At 42.2% G+C, this 20,350-nt stretch overlaps 1 protein-coding gene across 1 annotated transcript in view; it reads right to left on the bottom strand.

The window, feature by feature from the left end:
- LOC126336941 (G protein-coupled receptor kinase 1) overlaps positions 1-20,350 on the bottom strand; it is a 1,003,538-nt gene that overhangs the window by 660,897 nt on the left and 322,291 nt on the right. Inside the window, exon 2 of the mRNA XM_050001122.1 lies at positions 18,539-18,615. Coding sequence (XP_049857079.1) covers positions 18,539-18,615 — 77 coding nt within the window. The remainder of the gene's footprint in view (positions 1-18,538; positions 18,616-20,350) is intronic.

Genomic DNA, 20,350 nt, shown 5'->3' with positions numbered 1-20,350 from the left:
GGAACGACAGGTTATACACACTGATGGCAAAAAAATCGTAACACCAAGGAAGAGTTGTGCGACGTAAACGAAATTTCGTTGGCTTGTTTCATCTGAAAGATGATATCTATTCATACACTACTGGCCATTAAAATTGCTACACCAAGAAGAAATGCAGATGATAAAAGGGTATTCATGGGACAAATATGTTATACTGGAACTAACATGCAGTTACATTTTCACGCAATTTGGGTGCATAGATCCTGAGAAATAAGTATCCAGAATAACCACCTCTGGCCGTAATAACGGCCTTGATACGCATGGGCATTGAGTCATTGGATGACGTGCCCATGCAACTTCAACACGATACCACAGTTAATCGAGAGAAGTGACTGGCATATTGTTATGAGCCAGTTGCTCGGCCACCATTGACCAGACGTTTTCTATTGGTGAGAGATCTGGAGAATGTGCTGGCCAGGGCAGCAGTCGAACATTTTCTGTATCCAGAAAGGCCCGTACAGGACCTTCAACATGCGGTCCTGCATAATCCTGCTGAAATGTAGGGATTTGCAGGGATCGGATGAAGGTTAGAGGCACGAGTCGTAACAAATCTGAAATGTAACGTCCACTGTTCAAAATACCGTCAATGCGAACAAGAGGTGACCGAGACGTCTAACCAATGGCACCCCATACCATCACGCCGGGTGATACGCCAGTATGGTGATGACGAATTCACGCTTCCATTGTGCGTTTACCGCGATGTCACTAAACACGGATGCGACCATCATGATGCTGTAAACAGAACCTGGATTCATCCGAAACAATGACGTTTTGCCATTCGTGCACCCAGATTCGTCGTTGAGTACACCATCGCTGGCGCTCCTGTCTGTGATGCAGCGTCAAGGGTAACCGCAGGCATGGTCTCCGAGCTGATAGTCCATACTGCTGCAAACGTCGTCGAACTGTTCGTACAGATGGTTGTTGTCTTGCAGACGTCCCCATCTGTTGACTCAGGGATCGAGACGTGGCTGCACGATCCGTTACAGCCATGCGGATAAGAAGCCTGGCATCTGGACTGCCAGTGATACGAGGCCGTTGGGATCCAGCACGGCGTTCCGTATTACCCTCCTGAACCCACCGGTTCCATATTCTGCTAACAGTCATTGGATCTCGACCAACGCGAGCAGCAATGTCGCGATACGATAAACCGCAATCGCGATAGGCTACAATCCGACCTTCATCAAAGTCGGAAACGTGAAGGTACGTATTTCTCCTCCTTACACGAGGTATCACAACAACGTTTCACCAGGCAACACCGGAGAACTGCTGCTTTTATATGCGAAATCGGTTGGAAACTTTCCTCATGTCAGCACGTTGTAAGTGTCGCCAACCTTGTGTGAATGCTCTGAAAAACTAATCATTTGCATATCACAGCATCCTGTCGGTTAAATTTTGCGTCTGTAGCGCGTCATCTTCGTGGTGTAGCAATTTTAATGGCCAGTAGTGTATTTCGTGTGATTCGCGTAAGAGTGGGTCCTGTAGCGCCGCTATGGAGATGCAAATCTGGTTTGCTTTAAACAGTCTCTGCACCAGTCATGAGCGTTAATAACCCTTGAAATTTAACATGGTGACCTGTTGATAATCAAGAACGCCTTCATGGCAGCAAAGTTGCCGTTATAAACACCTCACTGACTAAAACCCAGCCCGTGTAATGGCGCTACGAGAAGCCGGATGTTCCTTCTGCGATACTGAACTAAATCGTAGCCACTGCACAGCAGCGGCGGTCACGAAAATATACGGTCGGAAGAAGACCGGTCTCCGGACGGCCACGTGGCAATACAGAGGATGAAAACGATCGTGTTCCGCGTATGACTCTGGTGCTTCATAATGCCTTTACAGCACTGATTTGAGCAGCAGTTGGTACCACAGTGACAGCTCCAAGCCAGATGCTCTGCAGCGTGCTCTCCTCTGGCCCCAAACCACCGACATTTGCGGCTTTAGTGATGTCAGGTGAGAGCTTATTGGACGACAGAGGCGGCCAGTGCGGCCGAGCGGTTCTAGGCGCTTCAGTCTGGAACCACACGACCGCTACGGTGTGTGATGTCCTTAGGTTGGTTAGGTTTAAGTAGTTCTAAGTTCTAGGGGGCTGATGACCTCAGATGTTAAGTCCCATAGTGCTCAGAGTCATTTGAATCATTTTTTGGATGACAGAGTGGAGGTCTGTTGTGTTTTCAGATCAAAGCTGGTTCTACTTTGGTGCCAGTGAAGGCCATGTGTTGTTTAGGAGGCCAGTTGAAGGTCTGCAACCCTGCTGTCTGCGACCGCGCGGGGTAGCTGCGTGGTGTAGGGCGCCTTCCCCCGGCGGAGGTTCGAGTCCTCCCTCGCGCGCGCGCGCGCGTGTGTGTGTGTGTGTGTGTGTGTGTGTGTGTGTGTGTGTGTGTGTGTGTTTTGTTCTTAGCGTAAGTTAGTTTAAGTAGTGTGTAAGCCTAGGGACCGATAACCTCAGCAGTTTGGTCCGATAGGAACTTACCACAAATTCCTAATTTCCTGTCTGCGTGCGTTTTCGTATGACAACAGGAGCATTCTCGTGGTTGCCCCGTGCACAATGTCTGAAAACCTGTACGTGAATCTGTGACTTGACGTGTGGTTCTACCATTCATGAACAGTATTGCAGAGGATGTTTTTCAACAGGAGTACAATCGCCCACATACCGTGTTGTAACCCAACAGGCTCTACAGATGACTCCAATCGAGTACATGTGGGATGTTATTGACCGACCAAGCGGAACAGGCATGGAACTCCATCCCACAAACTGACAACCATGACCGTTTGCATGCTTGCATTCAACATTCTGGCGGTTACATCGGTTAATAGTATTCCAACATTTCACATTCACAGTGGCTTATCTCGCTTTTACATTAACCTGTGAGCCTGCAATGTTAATCAAATATGTTACCCAGACGAATGAATTTCCGAAATTTCATTACTCTACATTAACTACTTTCTGGTGTTGCAATGTTTTTCCGTCAGTGTATAATTTACACCAAAAAGGGCCTACAGCTGACCGACGTATTTATGCGCAGGCTATCGTCTGTAGTCCACAGCCTCGCACCACAAAAATTTAAAACACAAAAGTATTTGTTTTAATACTGTCGTGCAGACCCTCTCATTCTGGTACTAAGTAGTTCCCTTCTATTGCTAGCAGGAATTGCATTATATAAACTGTTCAGTCTTATTAAATGTCTATTCTTATCCTTGAATTTAATGAACGTATTAACTGCCATAAATCAAAATTACGCTCTAGTGGGTCAGCAGTTTCTTCCGCCGGTTCCTTCAATGATGAAACAATAACTACACGTAAACTGTACACGTTCCAATTTCTCTGATTTTGCCATCACGTTCATTTCGCGAGGAATACGCAAGACGAATTATTACTGTTCGACATTTCTTACAACATGCGATCTAGGAATCTTAAAAATAAATTCCTCAGTGATGCACAACGAGTCTCTTCTCGCGTCTGTCAGTGGAACTGGAAGAAGGAAAGGGGTTACTCCTGTCCTGATCAACTTTGTCTGAAGCTTTGTTTGAAATGATCGTAGGTATAGAGGTATCGAACACGGACTTCCTGCAGCAAGGAAACTAGTAAAATGACAGGTTATGTCGGTAGCAAACATCACTTGTTGAGACATTGGGAAGTAGAAACTATTTCTGATAATCTATCGTAACTGCAACTCTTTTTCGTTTTTTCTACGTTTCCGCCGTTCAGTCCGCTTTACTTCATAAAAATTGACGACCTTTCTTTTGTGTAGTGCAGTTTTAACAGATAAGCAACTTCTCCTCTTAATCTGGTTCTCTAGAGAAATCTCGTCGTGACTGCTATCTGCGAATCAACGCTACACCGGCCTGAAATTTATCGCATATGCTGCAGGCGGCAGCCCTTGGGTAGCCATAACTTACATTTTGTCACAAAAATTAAACAGTATCGTTCTTAGACTATTTCGTTGTCCGGGAATTTGTTTACGTACATCTGGTGTAATTTCTTGACATTAAGGTCTTCAGATAAAGAGTTTCTTACTATCATGCAAGCTATAATAGGTAATACGCCTTTTGAGCGACTGTATATGCGAACTTTAGTCATTGATTCGCCTTCACCTTCATGTGACCTGTTACCTCGTTTGTCCCTGGCTCTCAATGTGTGCTTTCCCTGTAAAGGCTAGTGATGACGCGTCGGTTTCTAATGCCTTGGATTGACATAAGTGCTGGCTCACAAATTGGTGTTTCAAGTGACTTTCCAATCCCTACTATTCTAACTTCATAACTGAAGAGGAAGTCGCGATATTGTGCTTCATCAGAATTGCGCATTATAATCTTCACAGTGATTAGGCCTAATAGATGTGTATTTTCTTTATCGTAAGATGTTACTTCATTAAGCTATTTAATCAATGCATTTCTTTCGGTGCTAGCTGTATTTACAAAGCGTTTCAGGCAGGAACACTGTTCATCACCGGTGATGTGACTAGCTCAAATGCGCTTTGAAGCTTATGAAACTCGCCCATCAGCCTTCTTTGGAACTGGTTAAAGGTTTTACTACAGAATTTTCATCACAAATTTTCGAAAACTATCTCAACACACAGCTGCAGCACGACTTAGAGTGCGCTAACAATGTTATTCCAAGACTGTGTTTACAACAGTGAAGAACAAGACTTTGGCCGTTCAGCCGACGTACACAACTACTTTGAGCCTGAAGTACGTGGAGATCGGCCATTTCTCCGAAGTTAAAGTTGCTCAGTCTGGAAGTTCTTTATTTCTGCTACAAGACGGCAGCGAAAACTAAAATTCGATCTCGGGTGGACTTTGATCGTTATTCACCTGTACCGTTCATATTACTTAGGCATTAACGAGTTTTTTGTTGATGCATGCTTACTGTGGGCTACGTGCGTGACCATTTCTTGATTATGTATGACAATAAATATTAAAGACTCGACCTTCACATATTTTCAGTTTGTTCATACCTAGGATCGGCTGTCAGCACTATCAAAATTATACGAACATCGATCCTTTTCAGGTCGTATTCTATTCCACCTGATTTTTCTGGCACGTCGTTTCCATTCCACCTCAGCTTTTTGGCGTTGCGGCTTCCCTATGTGCAACAACGTCGTTCGCTAATTCTTATGGAGCTTTCTGTGCGATTACAAACAAAATATGATTACTAGCACAGAGCGATTTATAAATTATATTATTAACTGCACGACGTCAGCTGTGAGATTCAACTGATCTTTTTCTACGATAATGACACACTTTCGCCATCTTCTTACCAATAAGATACAGCGCTGCCCCAAAATATAATGATCAACTGATGGATAGCGCATTGTTCCACCTTTGGAATGCAGTACAGCACTGATTCTGTGTGATAACGGTTTACAAGTTTTTGGTAGGTTTACAGGATCACCAGATGTCTACGCACAGATGATGCAATACCCATAAGTTATATAACGGGATGGAGATCTGTGAACGCGGATCTAGTGCCCGATAGCGTCCGAAATGTGTTCTATCGGGTTTAGATTATGCGAGTATGCAGGACAAGACATCAACATAGTACACTACCACATTCCTAAAACCACTGCAGCAGTATTCTAACACGGATAGTTACACTGCTGAAAGACGCCATCACCGACAGGAAAGACAAAGTATGAGAAGGCGTTCGTCTGGATGACGGCGACCCACACATTACCCTCGACCTGGTGTAACAGTAAATATTATTAACACGATCGGGAAACAAGTTTCTACTGATCCGCGATACGATCTCGATGACCCCGTGCATACTGTAGTCGTCGCTGAAAATATCATTGAGTCAACATAAGAAGGCGTAGCGGTCGCGTGCTGCGAAACACTGAGCCGCACCAGCATTACACTCTGTTATCAGATCCGTCCCAGATCGTTGCCTATTATGCTTCACAGAGCCTCCGATCACCCTGCTTTGAGATGAGATATGGAAGTACAACACTTTGTCACGTATTTCGGTTTCCCCGTCCTAGGACCACTTTCCGGCAGCAGCACGCGAGCAGCCGACTAGATTCGCCGTTTCCGATATGCTCGTTCCCAGGCTACGGGTCATAACAATCTCCCCTCTATCAGAATCATTTATGTCAGCAAATTTCACAATTTGTGGCTCGAACAGTCGGCCAAATCATTCGCCGCCACTCTCTGCTTCGCATATATACGAGAGCGTGCTGAAAAGTAATGTCTCCGAACATATTATGTAGAAACTACAACAGGTTTTTTAAATTAAATAAACATTATTAACATTTACATCTTTATAGTTATATTTATTTCCCAGTATAAGTCACCACGGCGACGAAGACATTTCTCCCAATGAGGGATCAGTTAGTTGTTCAAATGTGTGTGACATCTTATGGGACTTAACTGCTAAGCTCATCAATCCCTAAGCTTACACACTACTTAACCTAAATTATCCCAAGGACAAACACACACACCCATGCCCGAGGGAGGACTCGAACCTCCGACGGGGCCAGCCGCACAGTCTACGACTGCAGCGCCGCAGACCGCACGGCTAAACCCGTGCGATCCGTTAGTGATACCGTCACTGTAGAACCCCAACTCCGCTTGAACTGCTTCATCACTATCAAAAATAAGTCCTCGAAAATGTCCTTGAGGTTCTGGAAACAGATGAAAATCGAATGCGACCAAAGCGGTATTAGATTGAGAATGATCGAGGACAGTGAATCCAAGGCGTCAGACCGTTGAGATGTAGCACCCCGTGTGTGGTCTGGCATTTTCTTCCTGATGGAGAAGATGCCACTGTGTGGAACTATTCAATTTCGCGCTTAGAGTCTTCTGAAGGTCTCTCACGCACCGACATAGTTACGTTTCACACCACCACGTCACACGCTACAAATCGGAGCCCTCTAGCGGCAGTGGGTTGCAACTTTCGCTAAGCAGGAAAGTCAACCAAATAATATGCAAGGGATGTAATACCTCAACCAATATTGTGAACAGAATAAAACCTTCAGAGACATTACTTTTCAGCACGCGCTCGTACTTTGCTTTTGTGTCACGTGCCTGCTACTCACCAGCGGCGTTCAGTGTTGCGTTGGGTAGGGGTCACCTTCTGGCTAATCAGAGTGTATCTCGTCATTTCAAGTTATGTCACTAACTCTACGTGTACGTATAAAATCCGCAAGCTACTGTACAGTGGGTGGCGATTATTACTTTGGACCAGAACTAGCGACAGTTTGGTCCTATTTCGTTGTCGTGTTTAGCAACTGAGCAATGAAGGACTATATGGCTCCGTAGATGTCCTAATGTATGTTTTGCTACTCTCATGATTCCGAACACAGAAATGCCTCGGTGTCAGCATTACTGTTGATGATTCCTGGAATACTGATTCTCGAATTATATTTTACAGCTTTTCGGAGGAATAACGTCGCCTTTCTTCCGAAGTGCACAACTTAATATCCCCGAGCATCTCTGTTACACTTTCGTTTGATCTGTACTTACCTCGCGATCCTAGCAGGTCATGTCTCAATTCGTTCTATGTCTGTTGTCACGCCTAACGATAAGTATTTGAAACGCTGCAACAACAGAATTTTTCGCACTACCATCTTTTATGCGATTTCATTTACATAAGCATTGTATTTTTGTAGAACCCTTCTAACAAATTTTTTAATCACATTCATGATATGATCATTATAATTAATATCACCCCGTAATGTTGTTCCTAAATACTTATACGATGCGAAGTGTTCAAGATGTTCAATACTATCTTGTAATCGGATTCTCTTTTCTATTTATTGTAGACATTATTTTGTATGTGCTCACATTTAGAGTGTGCTCCCTTCCGATTGTCAGAAGACTATAGTTGCGTGTAAACAGCATTGTCAGTGAACAACGAAACAGGGCTGCTGAATACCTATAAATCGTTTGTGTATGCTGAGACATTAAAGGTCCTACTACGCTTCCTCGGAGCACACCCAATGTTAAATTCGCTTCTGTGGAACATTAGCCACCCATTATAACATATGGGTTCTGTAAGACACAAATTTGCATCTTTAAGAATACTCCGTTTGATCTTACCGCCGTTGTTGGTCGACGATGAGGGACTTCTATTAAATTTTTTTGTGGAACAACACAGTTCTATTTTCACGAATGATGCTTATTGATTCGATGTTTTGGTTTACGCGGTGTGAACATGTGTCTATGACCAGAGTACAGGAACCGCATTTTCTTAGCAGGACGGACAAGTAATTGTAAGTAATACTTCATGTATATAAAAATTATGATATGAATTGTTTCGTATCTATAAGAATCATACGTAAGCAATGTACGATTGCACAAAAAATTAATGAAGATGCCTTTAACAAAAAAAAAGGCGAAAAGCCTCTGGGTAGTGAACTTTATAGTGCACCAAAAAATAGGCGATTGAATTAATAAAACGAATACTGTATTTATGTATTTGTTGCGGAAAACACCTACAAACTCACTCCTTAAGAAGACGTCTACACTCTGAAACGTCATTATTGTGACGCTCTGCTAAGATCCAGAGTATGAGAACTTTTCACAGCACATGAAGACACCAGATATTCCAGAATGTCGACATGCAGACTTCAAACTTTCTAATGTTTTCGTAACATGCAACGGATTAAATGCACTGAAACCAAATTGATCGATGGGAATGAAATCAATGAATACGCAGCTGCATACAGTGATTTTAGTGCAAATCTATAGTGTAAAGAATATTTATAAACAACTAAAAATTATTTTGTCAGATCAGGACTCGAATCCGCATTTCCTACCTTTCGCGACCCGTCGCTTTAACCGTTAGGACCTCAGCCCCAAAACAAACTTTTATTTTCGCTGATGTTTCCACTTACGGTTTCCGAAAACTAAACCGACTCTTTCTCCCGCGGGGTATGTGAGAACAGCACCACTCTAGACTGAGGTAGCGAAATCGATGGGGCGCTATGGCTTAACCTGCCACAAGGCAAATACAAATGAATGAAATGCGCTGAAATGAAATGAACTGAATTAATCGATGGGGATGAAATCAGAGAAGATACAACGGCACGAAATGATATCTGCGACAACCGTTCACATATGCTGAACCAGCAACGCGGTGACTCGGCCATGACGATGAATGTCTGATTTGAGACTGGGGACGCGCTTATCATAACGGTTAAGGTGACAATTCACTAGAAGCAGGAAGCCCGTGTTAGAGGCTCGGTCAGGGAAAAAATTTTCGACGTAAGAATTGGTGGATTAAATCTCCTAATGTCTTTCACAAGAGCAAAAGGTGTTATAATGGAATGCAGTAATTTGAACTGCTAAGCACGAAATACCTATATGGGGTTCTTCTCGGACTTTTCAGATTCTGCTTTGAATTACACATTTTGCGTCTCTAATGTTATATACAGCTAATTACATACATTGATTCCGCCACATAATTTAACGCTACAACTTCTTCCAATCCCTCATAATTTTCCTACAGTTACAAAAAAAGAAATTTAGTAGTGCAAAGTAACCTAATAAACCGGCAAAGCAAGTAGTCCCGTAAGGAGATGGAAAGTATCTTTTATTTCGTAAATAATATTAGAGAGAAGTGATAAAAATTAGAAATTGTTTAGCAGTAACGACACATGACCAACTACAGCAATTTCATCACGGCGTTCTGCAAAACTGTGCAACATTTAACAAAGTAATTAGGATCCAAATTGTAAGGCACTGAGCATATTCCAATTTAGCATACGATTATGTAAAACGACCAATATGTGGCTTTAAAATATGAATACGGAAGGAACTGGATTTGATTAATTATATATTCGTTAAAAATCGTGAGGTCGTAAAGCTTAAATTTGATACCAGCCTCTCAAAATAACGCATGTGAGTAAAATTTATAGCTGCTGTAGAACTTTCCACGTGAATTCACCACACACTTGGAGTTTTATTCATTTTGTGTATGAAGAGGTATGCATCTAAGAGAAGTAGAACGGCATTTGCCTGGATTAATTTACAGAGTTGGACGAAACATCTGCTTATTCATTTTGTCACAGTTGGGACAACTTCAGAAACTGTTACAGCACCACTCTGTAAGCGTTATCGCGAAACTTTTTTCCTCTTTTCTTTCCATGAATGTTTACGCTCACCTTCTTTGTTGTTATGACAGTACCAACAGTGCCTCCAGGAAGGCAGACGTGTACGTCTGCCTCAAGCATGGCCAAATAAAGACAGGCGTTAGTTCCAAAACAAGACAAGGGGGACCTCGCAGGGCAAATTATTGCACTGAATTAAGGCTGCTTTCCGCGGAAGGAAAGTGATCGGATCGAACAACAGAAAGCTGTCAGTCAAAACTTCTATTTACGCTGTACCTCTAACGTCCTGTAACTTAGATTTAGCGTATGTCAGTGCAGGAAAGAATGGAAGTTTCCCATGAAGAGAAATCCTTGGGGAGCCTCTGTCCTGAACGTGGCAGAGCAGATTTTTGAAACTGATCAGGATGAGGGCTATTAAGTAATTGGGACAGAGATAGAGCTTCCGCCTTGGGACATGTCCGTCGGACGGCTGACAGACGCGCGATGATTATGACAGTGGCTGCTGCAATCTGTGTGAGACCAGAGCGCCGAGTGCTGGGCGGCCTGCAGCCAGCAGCGCAGCTGAGCCGTGCGGGCAGCCGACCGTACGGCTGCAGGCGCCAACTTCACGGTTATGCTCTGCAACGTACCTACTGCCTCGCCTGGGTTCAAACGACTGCAAACCCCCCACCCCCACCCCTCCCCCTCCCCCACACGCACACACACACCTGTCAGCTGTGAGTCTAGGATTCTTACTGAGAGTTCAATGTCACTCTGTAATAAGAGGTAACAGTTGGTACTAATGAGGCATTCTACTGAAAGAGCTACTTAGGAGTAATTGCAGAAAGCTACTACCTAGACACTTCGAAGCATGAAAATAATACAATGCCAAGACAGAAACTTCACGCCTGCACCACTTAGGCATAACATGTAAATTTTGCAATGAAAGAGAATTTCCATGTTACTGCGACCCACTGTTGCAGTTGCACAGAGCTGTTTCAAAGCCTAGACTGTAGGCAACAAATGATTCTTAATTTGGCAGGTTCATTAAAATTCGTCTTGAACCCAGTCGTATTATAAAAATGTTTGTATGTGTATCCTCCACATCTCCTCCTAAATCACTGGACCAGTTTCAAGCGAACTTGGTGCACATACCCGTTACTGTCAGGCAACAATCGCTGTCGGGGTAAGAACCACCTACCTATCATAGTTTAGGAGATACATCATAAACAACGAGCTGCGTGAGAAACTGCCGCGTCATAATAAACTGTCCATATGCACTGCAAAGTACACCTACAAAATTATATCACTGTATCACACATACTTCGGGAGATATGACGTCATAAACATTTAGATGCGTGAAAATCTGCCGCATTGAGGATGACGTTTAAAGTTATTACTTCTTTGCTACTAACTCCAGTCAAACAACATTTTGCAGACAGTAGCCACACATGCAACTGATTGAACCTACAAAAATTATGTCACTGTACCATACATACTTGAGGAGATGTGATGCAATAAACACTAACATGCGTGAAAAACGTCACATCATGCAGCAAGATTTAATACATTTATTCTTTACTACTAATACACTCTAAAATCTACTTAAGGAAATCCCTGCTGGCACCTGGCAACGCTTTTGTAAGCTATCAACTGCGAAGTGCAAACGGCTGTAGGCGTAAACGATAGCCATCTATAGAGTTACGAAGAGGCGTTACCATGGAAACGTTCACAAAATCAAGTTGTAGCTATGAGAAGCAGCTGCATCCAGTGCACAGAAACTGTATGTTTCTGATATAAAATTGACAAAATTAATGTCCGGACAACACCGGCTTTGTCAGATAGCTACCTATAACAATGATAATTAGCTCTTCCACTTTTGAATAAAATGCCATCACGAGTTCCACTTTTTCTTTTAAAAACAATGGCCGGTATCGCCTTCCATTGCCACTATTCGATGGTGTTCGTCAGGCGTTCTGAGAGAACATAGTCACCGGTTGTGACATTGGGGAGCAAATGCCTGTGGTTTTTAAAATAAAAAATGCAACTAGTGCTAGCGTTTTATTCCAAACCAATGAAACCAATACTGCAATCACGGCACTTGCATCAACATGCTACACGTGCTGGGCGAGAAATTCTTCCTTTTTTACTTAAGTAATGGTAAATATTAATTTGGGAAGTTTCTCATTACGAGGTTACCCTACATGATGTACTCCTTCACAAAACGACGACTGGAATGCTGGATAGGAATTGTTCACCACAGATTACTGACATGCGCGAGAGAACCGTGCAGCACTAATCTTCTTCTTCTTCTTCTTCTTCTTCTTCTTCAATAACTCACCATTTATGCTTGCAAAAACGTCTGTTGTACTTATGGTACATTTTGGCAAGTATGTTCTGAAATTATACATCTCAGATTCCTTTTGCACAGACGCGAGTACCGAGGACTGGAAACTTGAAACTCAGGAATTTCATTTTTCATTTGCCCCGAGTTCACCCATTCCCTACTAATAACATGGCGCAGCCCTGTTGTCATCGGCAGGCACCGTTGCTCGTATCAGATAAGCAACGAATTTCTCTGTTATCATTTTAAGATACTTTTTCTACGCTCACGCTATCGACGGCACTTAATATCCTTTCAGTGCCAGACGTAACAGGGAAGAACTGACGCAACTTCATACAAACGGGAGAACATCAATCGATAATCTTAAAAATAATGACTTTGGAATGGAATAAACTCTTAGAAAATCCGAAAATATCATGGACAGGAAAAGAGGGAGCGACAGACTATCTACAACTTCTGAAGGAACCAGACTGCCGTTCTTAGGAGTCGAAAGCTACGAAAGAGACACAGTAGTTGAAGGGTTATCGTGCTAAAGGGGCCAAGCGCGAATTTTGCTTGAATTATGTTTTCTATTTCGTTAAGTATGTGAACAGGGTCTTAAAACACTAAAAGGGCTATCTCTAATGATGATGCTACGAAGGCCAGTAAATGTGATGAGAGGTAACTTCTATGACTTGTTGATACTAAACGGAGTTAACGTGCAAAATACGTTCCACAAGCTGGCTGTATTGGATATAGAGATTACACACTTCCGCTTGCTTCTACCGTTTTCTAGCCTGTCACTTGATTGTCTTCATTGGCGGTACAATGGATAATGGAAACAACATGAATAATTCAGCAAAGTAAGGTATCAGGAAAACGGGTGACTGTAAAAGAAAGCGTGAGCGTAGGTGAGGAAGCATTTTGTTCCTTGTGATGTAACGAACGCCTTAGCAATAACTCGCAATAAGCAACCAACCAGTTGAAAGGCAGTTATTTTATGGACTTTCAGCACGCAGATTAAATCACCACGTCTGGGGTAATTCAGATAAAAAATACTTTTGGTAAAACAGAGGGGTGGATGTGATTATAATGTTGAAAAAAAAAAAAGAGTGGCGAAAAGCAAGTTTCAAAACGATCACATTCAGTGGAGTGACTGGTGCAAAAGAAATATATTGAGAGAAGAAAAGAAGTTTTACAGTTATGATGGAATACATACCTGACATACAAAAACAGTTTTACATGTGAATTGTGCCAAGACTTAACAGTAAAATGTTTACTAGAGGTAAAAGTACTACAAAACTGATTTGGTGGCCTTACAACAGCTCACAATAAACTCGGAGTGTACTCATTCCCCTACGGCTTGATAGTCCGTTTCGCATTTCAGTGCAAATTTATTTCGAGAAGTGTTCACTTGTTATTTTTTGATCAGGCCGAAAGATAACTTGCTTTCCTAAAGTTAAAGGGCATGTGGAGTTAGTGCATATTTATGTTCATGTTATCTGAATAAAGTTTATTCTGAAAAACCTAGAAAGTACTAGCACCTTCAACTGAGAAGAGAGTGAGGAAGAATTATAAAATAACCATAATTTTGTTCAATCTGCACATCGAGCAAGCAGCAAAGGAAGCCAGTACTGTCAAAGACACCAATGGGCTCGAACTTCGAAAGACAGTTGAATGGAACAGCCGTTATCTTGGAAACAACTTAGAGGATTAACAGAAAAACAAGGAAATGCAGTCGAATAAAATCAGGCGATCTGAAAGAATTAGAATGTCAAAGCAAGAAAGGAAGGTTAGAGTTTCCATCGACAACGAGGTCACTGGACACAGAGCTCAAGCTCGAATTACGAAAGGGTGGCGAAGGAAACCGGCTGTGCCCGTTTCAAACAAACCTTTGCGGAATATGCCTAGAGCAATTTAGAAAAATCACGGAATACCTAAATCTGGATGTCTGGACGGAACTTCGAACCGTCGTCCTTCCGAATGCGAGTCCAGCGCGTTAACCATTGCTTCACCTCAATCGGTCACTGTCAAATGAGATCCTGAAACTACTAACAGAGTTTTCATATTACGACAACGAAATAACTGACGAGGGCAGATGTAAAGCGGATATAAAATGTAGAATAGTAGTAGGTAGGAAGCTACCCTGAAAAACAGGAATATGTTACCACCGAATATAAGTTTGTGGGTTAGCAAGTCTTTTTCTGAAAATACTTATTTCAAGTGCAGCATTATGTGAAACTGAATCTTGGACAATATACAATAAGGACAAGAAAGATTCCTTAGATCTCGTGTAACAGAAAAATAACAGGAAGACAAGATAACCAGCGGAAACGTACTGAATTGAACTGTTGAGAAAATAGCTTTAAGGCTCAATGCAGCACAACCAAAGGAAGGGATAGTTTGATAGGACCCACTCTAAAGCATGAAGGAACAGTTAATTTGGTAATGGAGGAAACGGTGAGAGGATAAAAGCTGAACATGCTCCGGTTCAGAGTTTATAATTAAAAATGCTTATTAACGAAATCAACGAGAGCAGCAATATTATAAGGAAAGAAGATATGTGCCGAGAAAGAAACTGAAGTTAATAAAGGTTTCAGTTTAAAACCAGCGTAGCTGGTTTTCATGGTTAGTCATTAATAGGGTGATGCTAGACGACGTATCGGTAACAAAGGTTTGAATCGCCACTGCTGGCGTGCATAAAAATTGCGTACCACTAAGTGTAATCGGACTTCGTAAATCATGAAAAGATAATGAAGGGAGGTTCTATGAATGATCATGCAAATTTGCATACAGGCTGCTACAATGACAGCCGATCAGTTGCATCACCTTATCAAGACTTCCACGTCGCCTCGTCTCAAATTAATGCTGAAACCGATAAACACGGATCAAATGGTTTAAATGGCTCTGAGGTCATCAGTCCCCTAGAACTTAGAACACTTAAACCTAACTAACGGATGGACATCACACATCCATGCCCAAGGCAGGATTCGAACCTGCGACCGTAGCGGTCGCATGGTTCCAAACTGAAGCGCGTAGAACCGCTCGGCCACTCCGGCCGGAAATACGGATCAGGACACGGTAGATGCAGTAATTCACTTTAAATAAGAACATTTCAAAATTTAACTGATATGTTCACATAAAAACTCCACAAAAGCGTGCGTCTACTTCGGAAGCTAAGACAGACGAGAGTGAGGGAGACAAGGTTCCCCGCTGAAGAAACTATAATCATTTGTTTCAACAGACATTAGTTCACATATCAAGAGTCACAGATGACGTTTACGTCGTGTCGTTCCATCGTTCGAGCGGTCGGTTAACCAATTAATTTGGAAAAAGAGTATCAGAGAGAGTGTGTTTGCATACGGTAAGGAGACTGCAACTGATGGTAGGGTGTCGTAGTTGAGGGCATATAGAAAAATTGAAGTTAAGAGTAGCATAGGAAGCTTCATCAAACATATCTTGCGGCTCATGAAATTATCAAAACAGCAATAAAGCAACAAAACCAAGTCTTCAGTTGAAAATTTCTTTATAAGAAAACCTTCTTCCCCTTTTTCTACAAGAAACACATTTATTAGGAGAAGAGTTCTCGCACAAATTTGTTCTGTTTATTATTCGAGAAGTTTCATCATTTCTCCTTGATGGCTACAAATAACCTTCACATTAGTTTCATGCATGTGCAGAACACACAACACCGATCTGTGTGTGTGCCGCACGCGGAACAGTGAAAATGAATTGCGTGAATTATCGTCAAATTTAGGCTCATTATTCCGCATACGACAAATGAGCTGTGGAGGCTCATAACAGGACATACCGTGTGTGTGGGGAATATGCCGCGACAAAGAGAGTGCGTACGATATGCTTAACGAGCTGTCAAAGATGACGTCGATAAACATCCGTAACAACCAGTGCATCAAACTAATGCACTGCTTAACGCTTTTCCACGCCGGTATATAGAAACAGTTACAAGTCGCGGGCTCTCGTTCAGCTTAAAGCGCTCCATAAACTGATGGAGGAAACAGTCATATATCCATTTGTGCTTGAATACGTAAGCATAGAGAAACGTCCTGTTTACACGAGAATCATTACGGAGCATGCAAAGTCGACCTCCTGATACAGTATAAAGCGTAAATTGTAAGAGAATAGCAGTAAAGAGGCACCGCGAGCAACCTAGGATGTGAGAGCAGACTACAAGAAAATTAGATTGGTTGCCTGAAATGTACACCGACCATCGGTAATGTGGCGAAATGGAACTATTCTCACTGCGACAGCGCAATTTCGGTTACGTCATAAATAGTGTGGATGGATAGACGGGCTTCAGTACCTGCTAGATGCTTCGCACCTTCAGGTGTATTAATCGGGCTTAACCTACCACGGTAGTTAACGAAAAACAGTGATTAGAAAAGTACGTTGGCCCCCATAGTACGTTTCAGTATTAGCTGCGTGTTGTGTTACATATTAGTTCTGCTCACACTGTTGTATTTTCACCTAAGAACAAGAGGTAACTCATATTTTTAATATTGTCATGTACTCTCGTGATGGTTAAGTTTCAATATATTGAGTGTCCAATTGTTTCATATGCAGTTAACTGGTATCGTCTTTTAAAAACGAAGTGGAGATTTGCAGCGCAAGAGAAACGCGAAGACCAGCCACAGTGAAAATATGGTTGCCACATCGTCAAGACATCTTATTTTCTTTATCGTGAAAATGAAATATCTGTTCACTGTAAAAGCACTCAGTAATTTGATGTGGAGGAAAAGTTTATATTTGTCTTCCAATCTAAGGGTAGAGATCGTTCTTTGTATTCTATCATATTTGGCGAAAGTTGGCGCCTGTAATGGTAGTTAATATAGTGTGAATCATAAAATTTATTCAAAGAAAAAGGTTTTAAAATAACATGTTATTCTGCTTAAATCTATTTGATGAACTTGAAATTGTAGTACCGAAGACGTTAGAAATCCAAAATAAACTTGCGCAAAATGAGTGATTTGAAATTTCACATGATTATAATCCAAAGATTGTGTTCTTATACTGTTGAAAAGAAGCTAGTAGCATCTTTTCACCAGCTAGTTAAGAAATAATCCTATTGAAAGACATTTTTAGTCTTTCTGGCAAACTTTCTTTCTTCTGTATCAACTAAAGAGATCGAATGTAAATTCAAGGAAAGAAAGATGCAACCAATAATCAAGATCTTAATGACAATTTATGACAGGAATTATGTCGCGTTCTTGTGTTTTGTGCAAGTTCATATCGGTGAGTCCATTACGCAGCCACTGAACTTTCCGCGAACAGTGTTATATTACACAGCCGCGAAAAGAGGGAAACAAGCCAATCAGAGAGAACACTTTATGATGTGACTTGTTCTGGCTCGTAGCTACACTGCTAATGTTTGCACATTACAAATGAAAATGATAATTCCCTGCAATTCTTTCTGTGTATTAAACTGTATTTTTCTTCATTGTTTTATGAAATGCTTTCGCCTCTGCCAGTTCATCATTAAAGAATTTGTCAATTGAACACGAAGGAAGAAGCGTTCACAGTGCGAATTTTTCGTCGCTCTGAGTTTTGGAACTGCAGGCTGCAATTAACTACAGTATAAAGCTGTTAACTGTTAAAGTCACAAGTACACTACAAGCAGGATAAATAACGACGAACAGGATAGATAACGACAGACAGTTGGAGCCCAGACGTGTCTACACTGTAGGCATATCTCCGGACCCATTCACCTGCCAAGTAACTATGTCACAGACACAAGAACTATAATACTTTAGAGGAGAGTTTGATTTGTAATTTAGTTTACTGTTATTTTACTATCCTCATTTCTGCTCCTTTTTGAAGAGACCATCTGGTGATGTACTGGTGATAGTCGAAACTGGCAAAGGCAACGTTGGACTGAACCGCGGCTTAAATACCCAACGACACAAAAATTACAATGCGGTCACCGTATTTTCGTAAAGCAGTGCGTCTTGTGGGTTTAAGACTGTGTTTCGCTACGCACTTAAAAAAACCGCGATGCGTTGTAACGTGATAGGCCTCTGCAGACAGACAACGGTAACGCAGCGCAGTGGCAGCGTGGCCTTCGTGGCGGCCGGGGCGCCCGCCGCCGGCGAGGGGACGAGGGAGCGGTAGTCCGGCGAGAGGCGACGCCACTTACCTAGCATCTGGTTGAAGATTTTGTCGAAGTTGACTTCGTTCTTCTTCTCCAAGTACTTGTGCATCACGCTCCGCACGCTGAAATCACAAAAGGGATACATTACGTCATTTTCTCACCGTTGTCCTGAAGAACTATTAAAAAAAGTTGTGCGAGCGCTGCTCCACAGATTGTAAATGTTTAAAAACTTTCACAAACATTGACTGCTGACTGAACAAAATATACCATATACACTGGTGTGCAAAACCTTAAACAGGAAAGTAACTATCTCATGATTTGTCGCTGACAAAGATCACAGCTCGATGGAACTCGGACCACACGCAGAAATAACAGCTACAATATATTACAGAAGGTGATGGAAACGAATACGCAATGACACAAACAGAAATAACACTTTTATTCAAAGATAATAGTTACACTGAGGTCAGTGCGATTCTTGATGGTCCCCTGAAAATTACACGGTCGTTTACACGGTGTGTCATCACCGTGGACGGCCATTCATGCTCTGTGTCGTGCTGGCCACACCGTGGTGTTAGGGCGTTCCATTCCCCCAGCAGTGCGGTTGACAACTGCTGCATGTCCGTTGCTACACATCAACGTGCTGCAATACTTCTCCCCAAAGCATCCCACACGTGCTTAATGGAACATCCTCTCGTTCCTGCGCTGTTATACAGATGATTATCAGCTCTATCCAACATACTAGACAGAGGTAACAGTAAGTAGCTGGTAAAATAAAAACTGTAGGGTTGTACCATAGTCATCGCCGGCCGCTGTGGCCGAGCAGTTCTAGGCCCTTCAGTCCGGAACCGCGCGACCGCTACAGTCGTAGGTTAGAATCCTGCCACGGGCATGGATATGTGTGATGTCCTTCGGTTAGGTTTAAGTAGTTCTAAGTAACTGATGACCTCAGATGTTACGTCCCATAGTGCTCAGAGTTATTTGAACCATATAATGATGACTATTCAGATCAGCCCGTTATACAAACAACTACTCTTTCTGATACGCAAAGATGTTTCAGAATCTTTGTGCATCATCAGTGTGTGCTTTGTATTCAGTGTCGTAAAACACAAACATGTTTTACGTAAGTTATTGGAACAAAATGAAGCCTAAGAATATTTAAGGCCTGTTGAGATTATCTAGAGGGCATTATTTACATTGTAAAGCTTTCCATCTACGAAAAAACTACATTATTCTTGGTGTGGTTGATAATAAAACATGTACCGTATTTTTGTGCGTACAAGAGATGAGCACCCACATGAGGACGGATACCGCGAAAATAATTAATGGCGAAATATCTTCGCGCAACAAAATTACATTTATATTTATAGTAATTTCTAAACTCGCCAACAAACCTTACAATGACATCATTTCGTCACAGATGCCGATCTATATAAGAATGCAGACTAAGTTCTACACAGCCCAAGATTCTAAAGAGTAACGTATTGCTAATAACCACAACATGCATAAAACGTTTTAGGCTTAATTTCGTTCCCATCATTATTACATAAATCTTGTTTTCATATTAGAAACCTCAATAAAAGTACTCCCTGATGATGGCACAAAGGTGCTGAAACAGGTTTGGGTATTCAAAACGGTTACTTGCACAGAAGGGAGTGACACCTACTAGAGGTTAAAAATCTAACGATAATTGCGCCATTTGAGTGTTTCTTACTTTGCACTGATACCGTGCTGTGGAAGCAGGTAAAAGGAATACCCGGGCAAATTCTCGTAGGTAGGATTAGTAGCGCGTGCGGAAGGCGTGTAGAGGTATAGGTGGTGGTGTTTAGGGACGCGGACTGGCGCCCTGTGGCGCGC

This window comes from Schistocerca gregaria, chromosome 1, assembly GCF_023897955.1.
Source record: "Schistocerca gregaria isolate iqSchGreg1 chromosome 1, iqSchGreg1.2, whole genome shotgun sequence".
Classification (NCBI taxonomy): Eukaryota; Metazoa; Arthropoda; class Insecta; order Orthoptera; family Acrididae; genus Schistocerca; species Schistocerca gregaria.
Note: the sequence above shows the minus strand (reverse complement) of the source record. Positions and strands in the feature narration are given on the sequence as shown.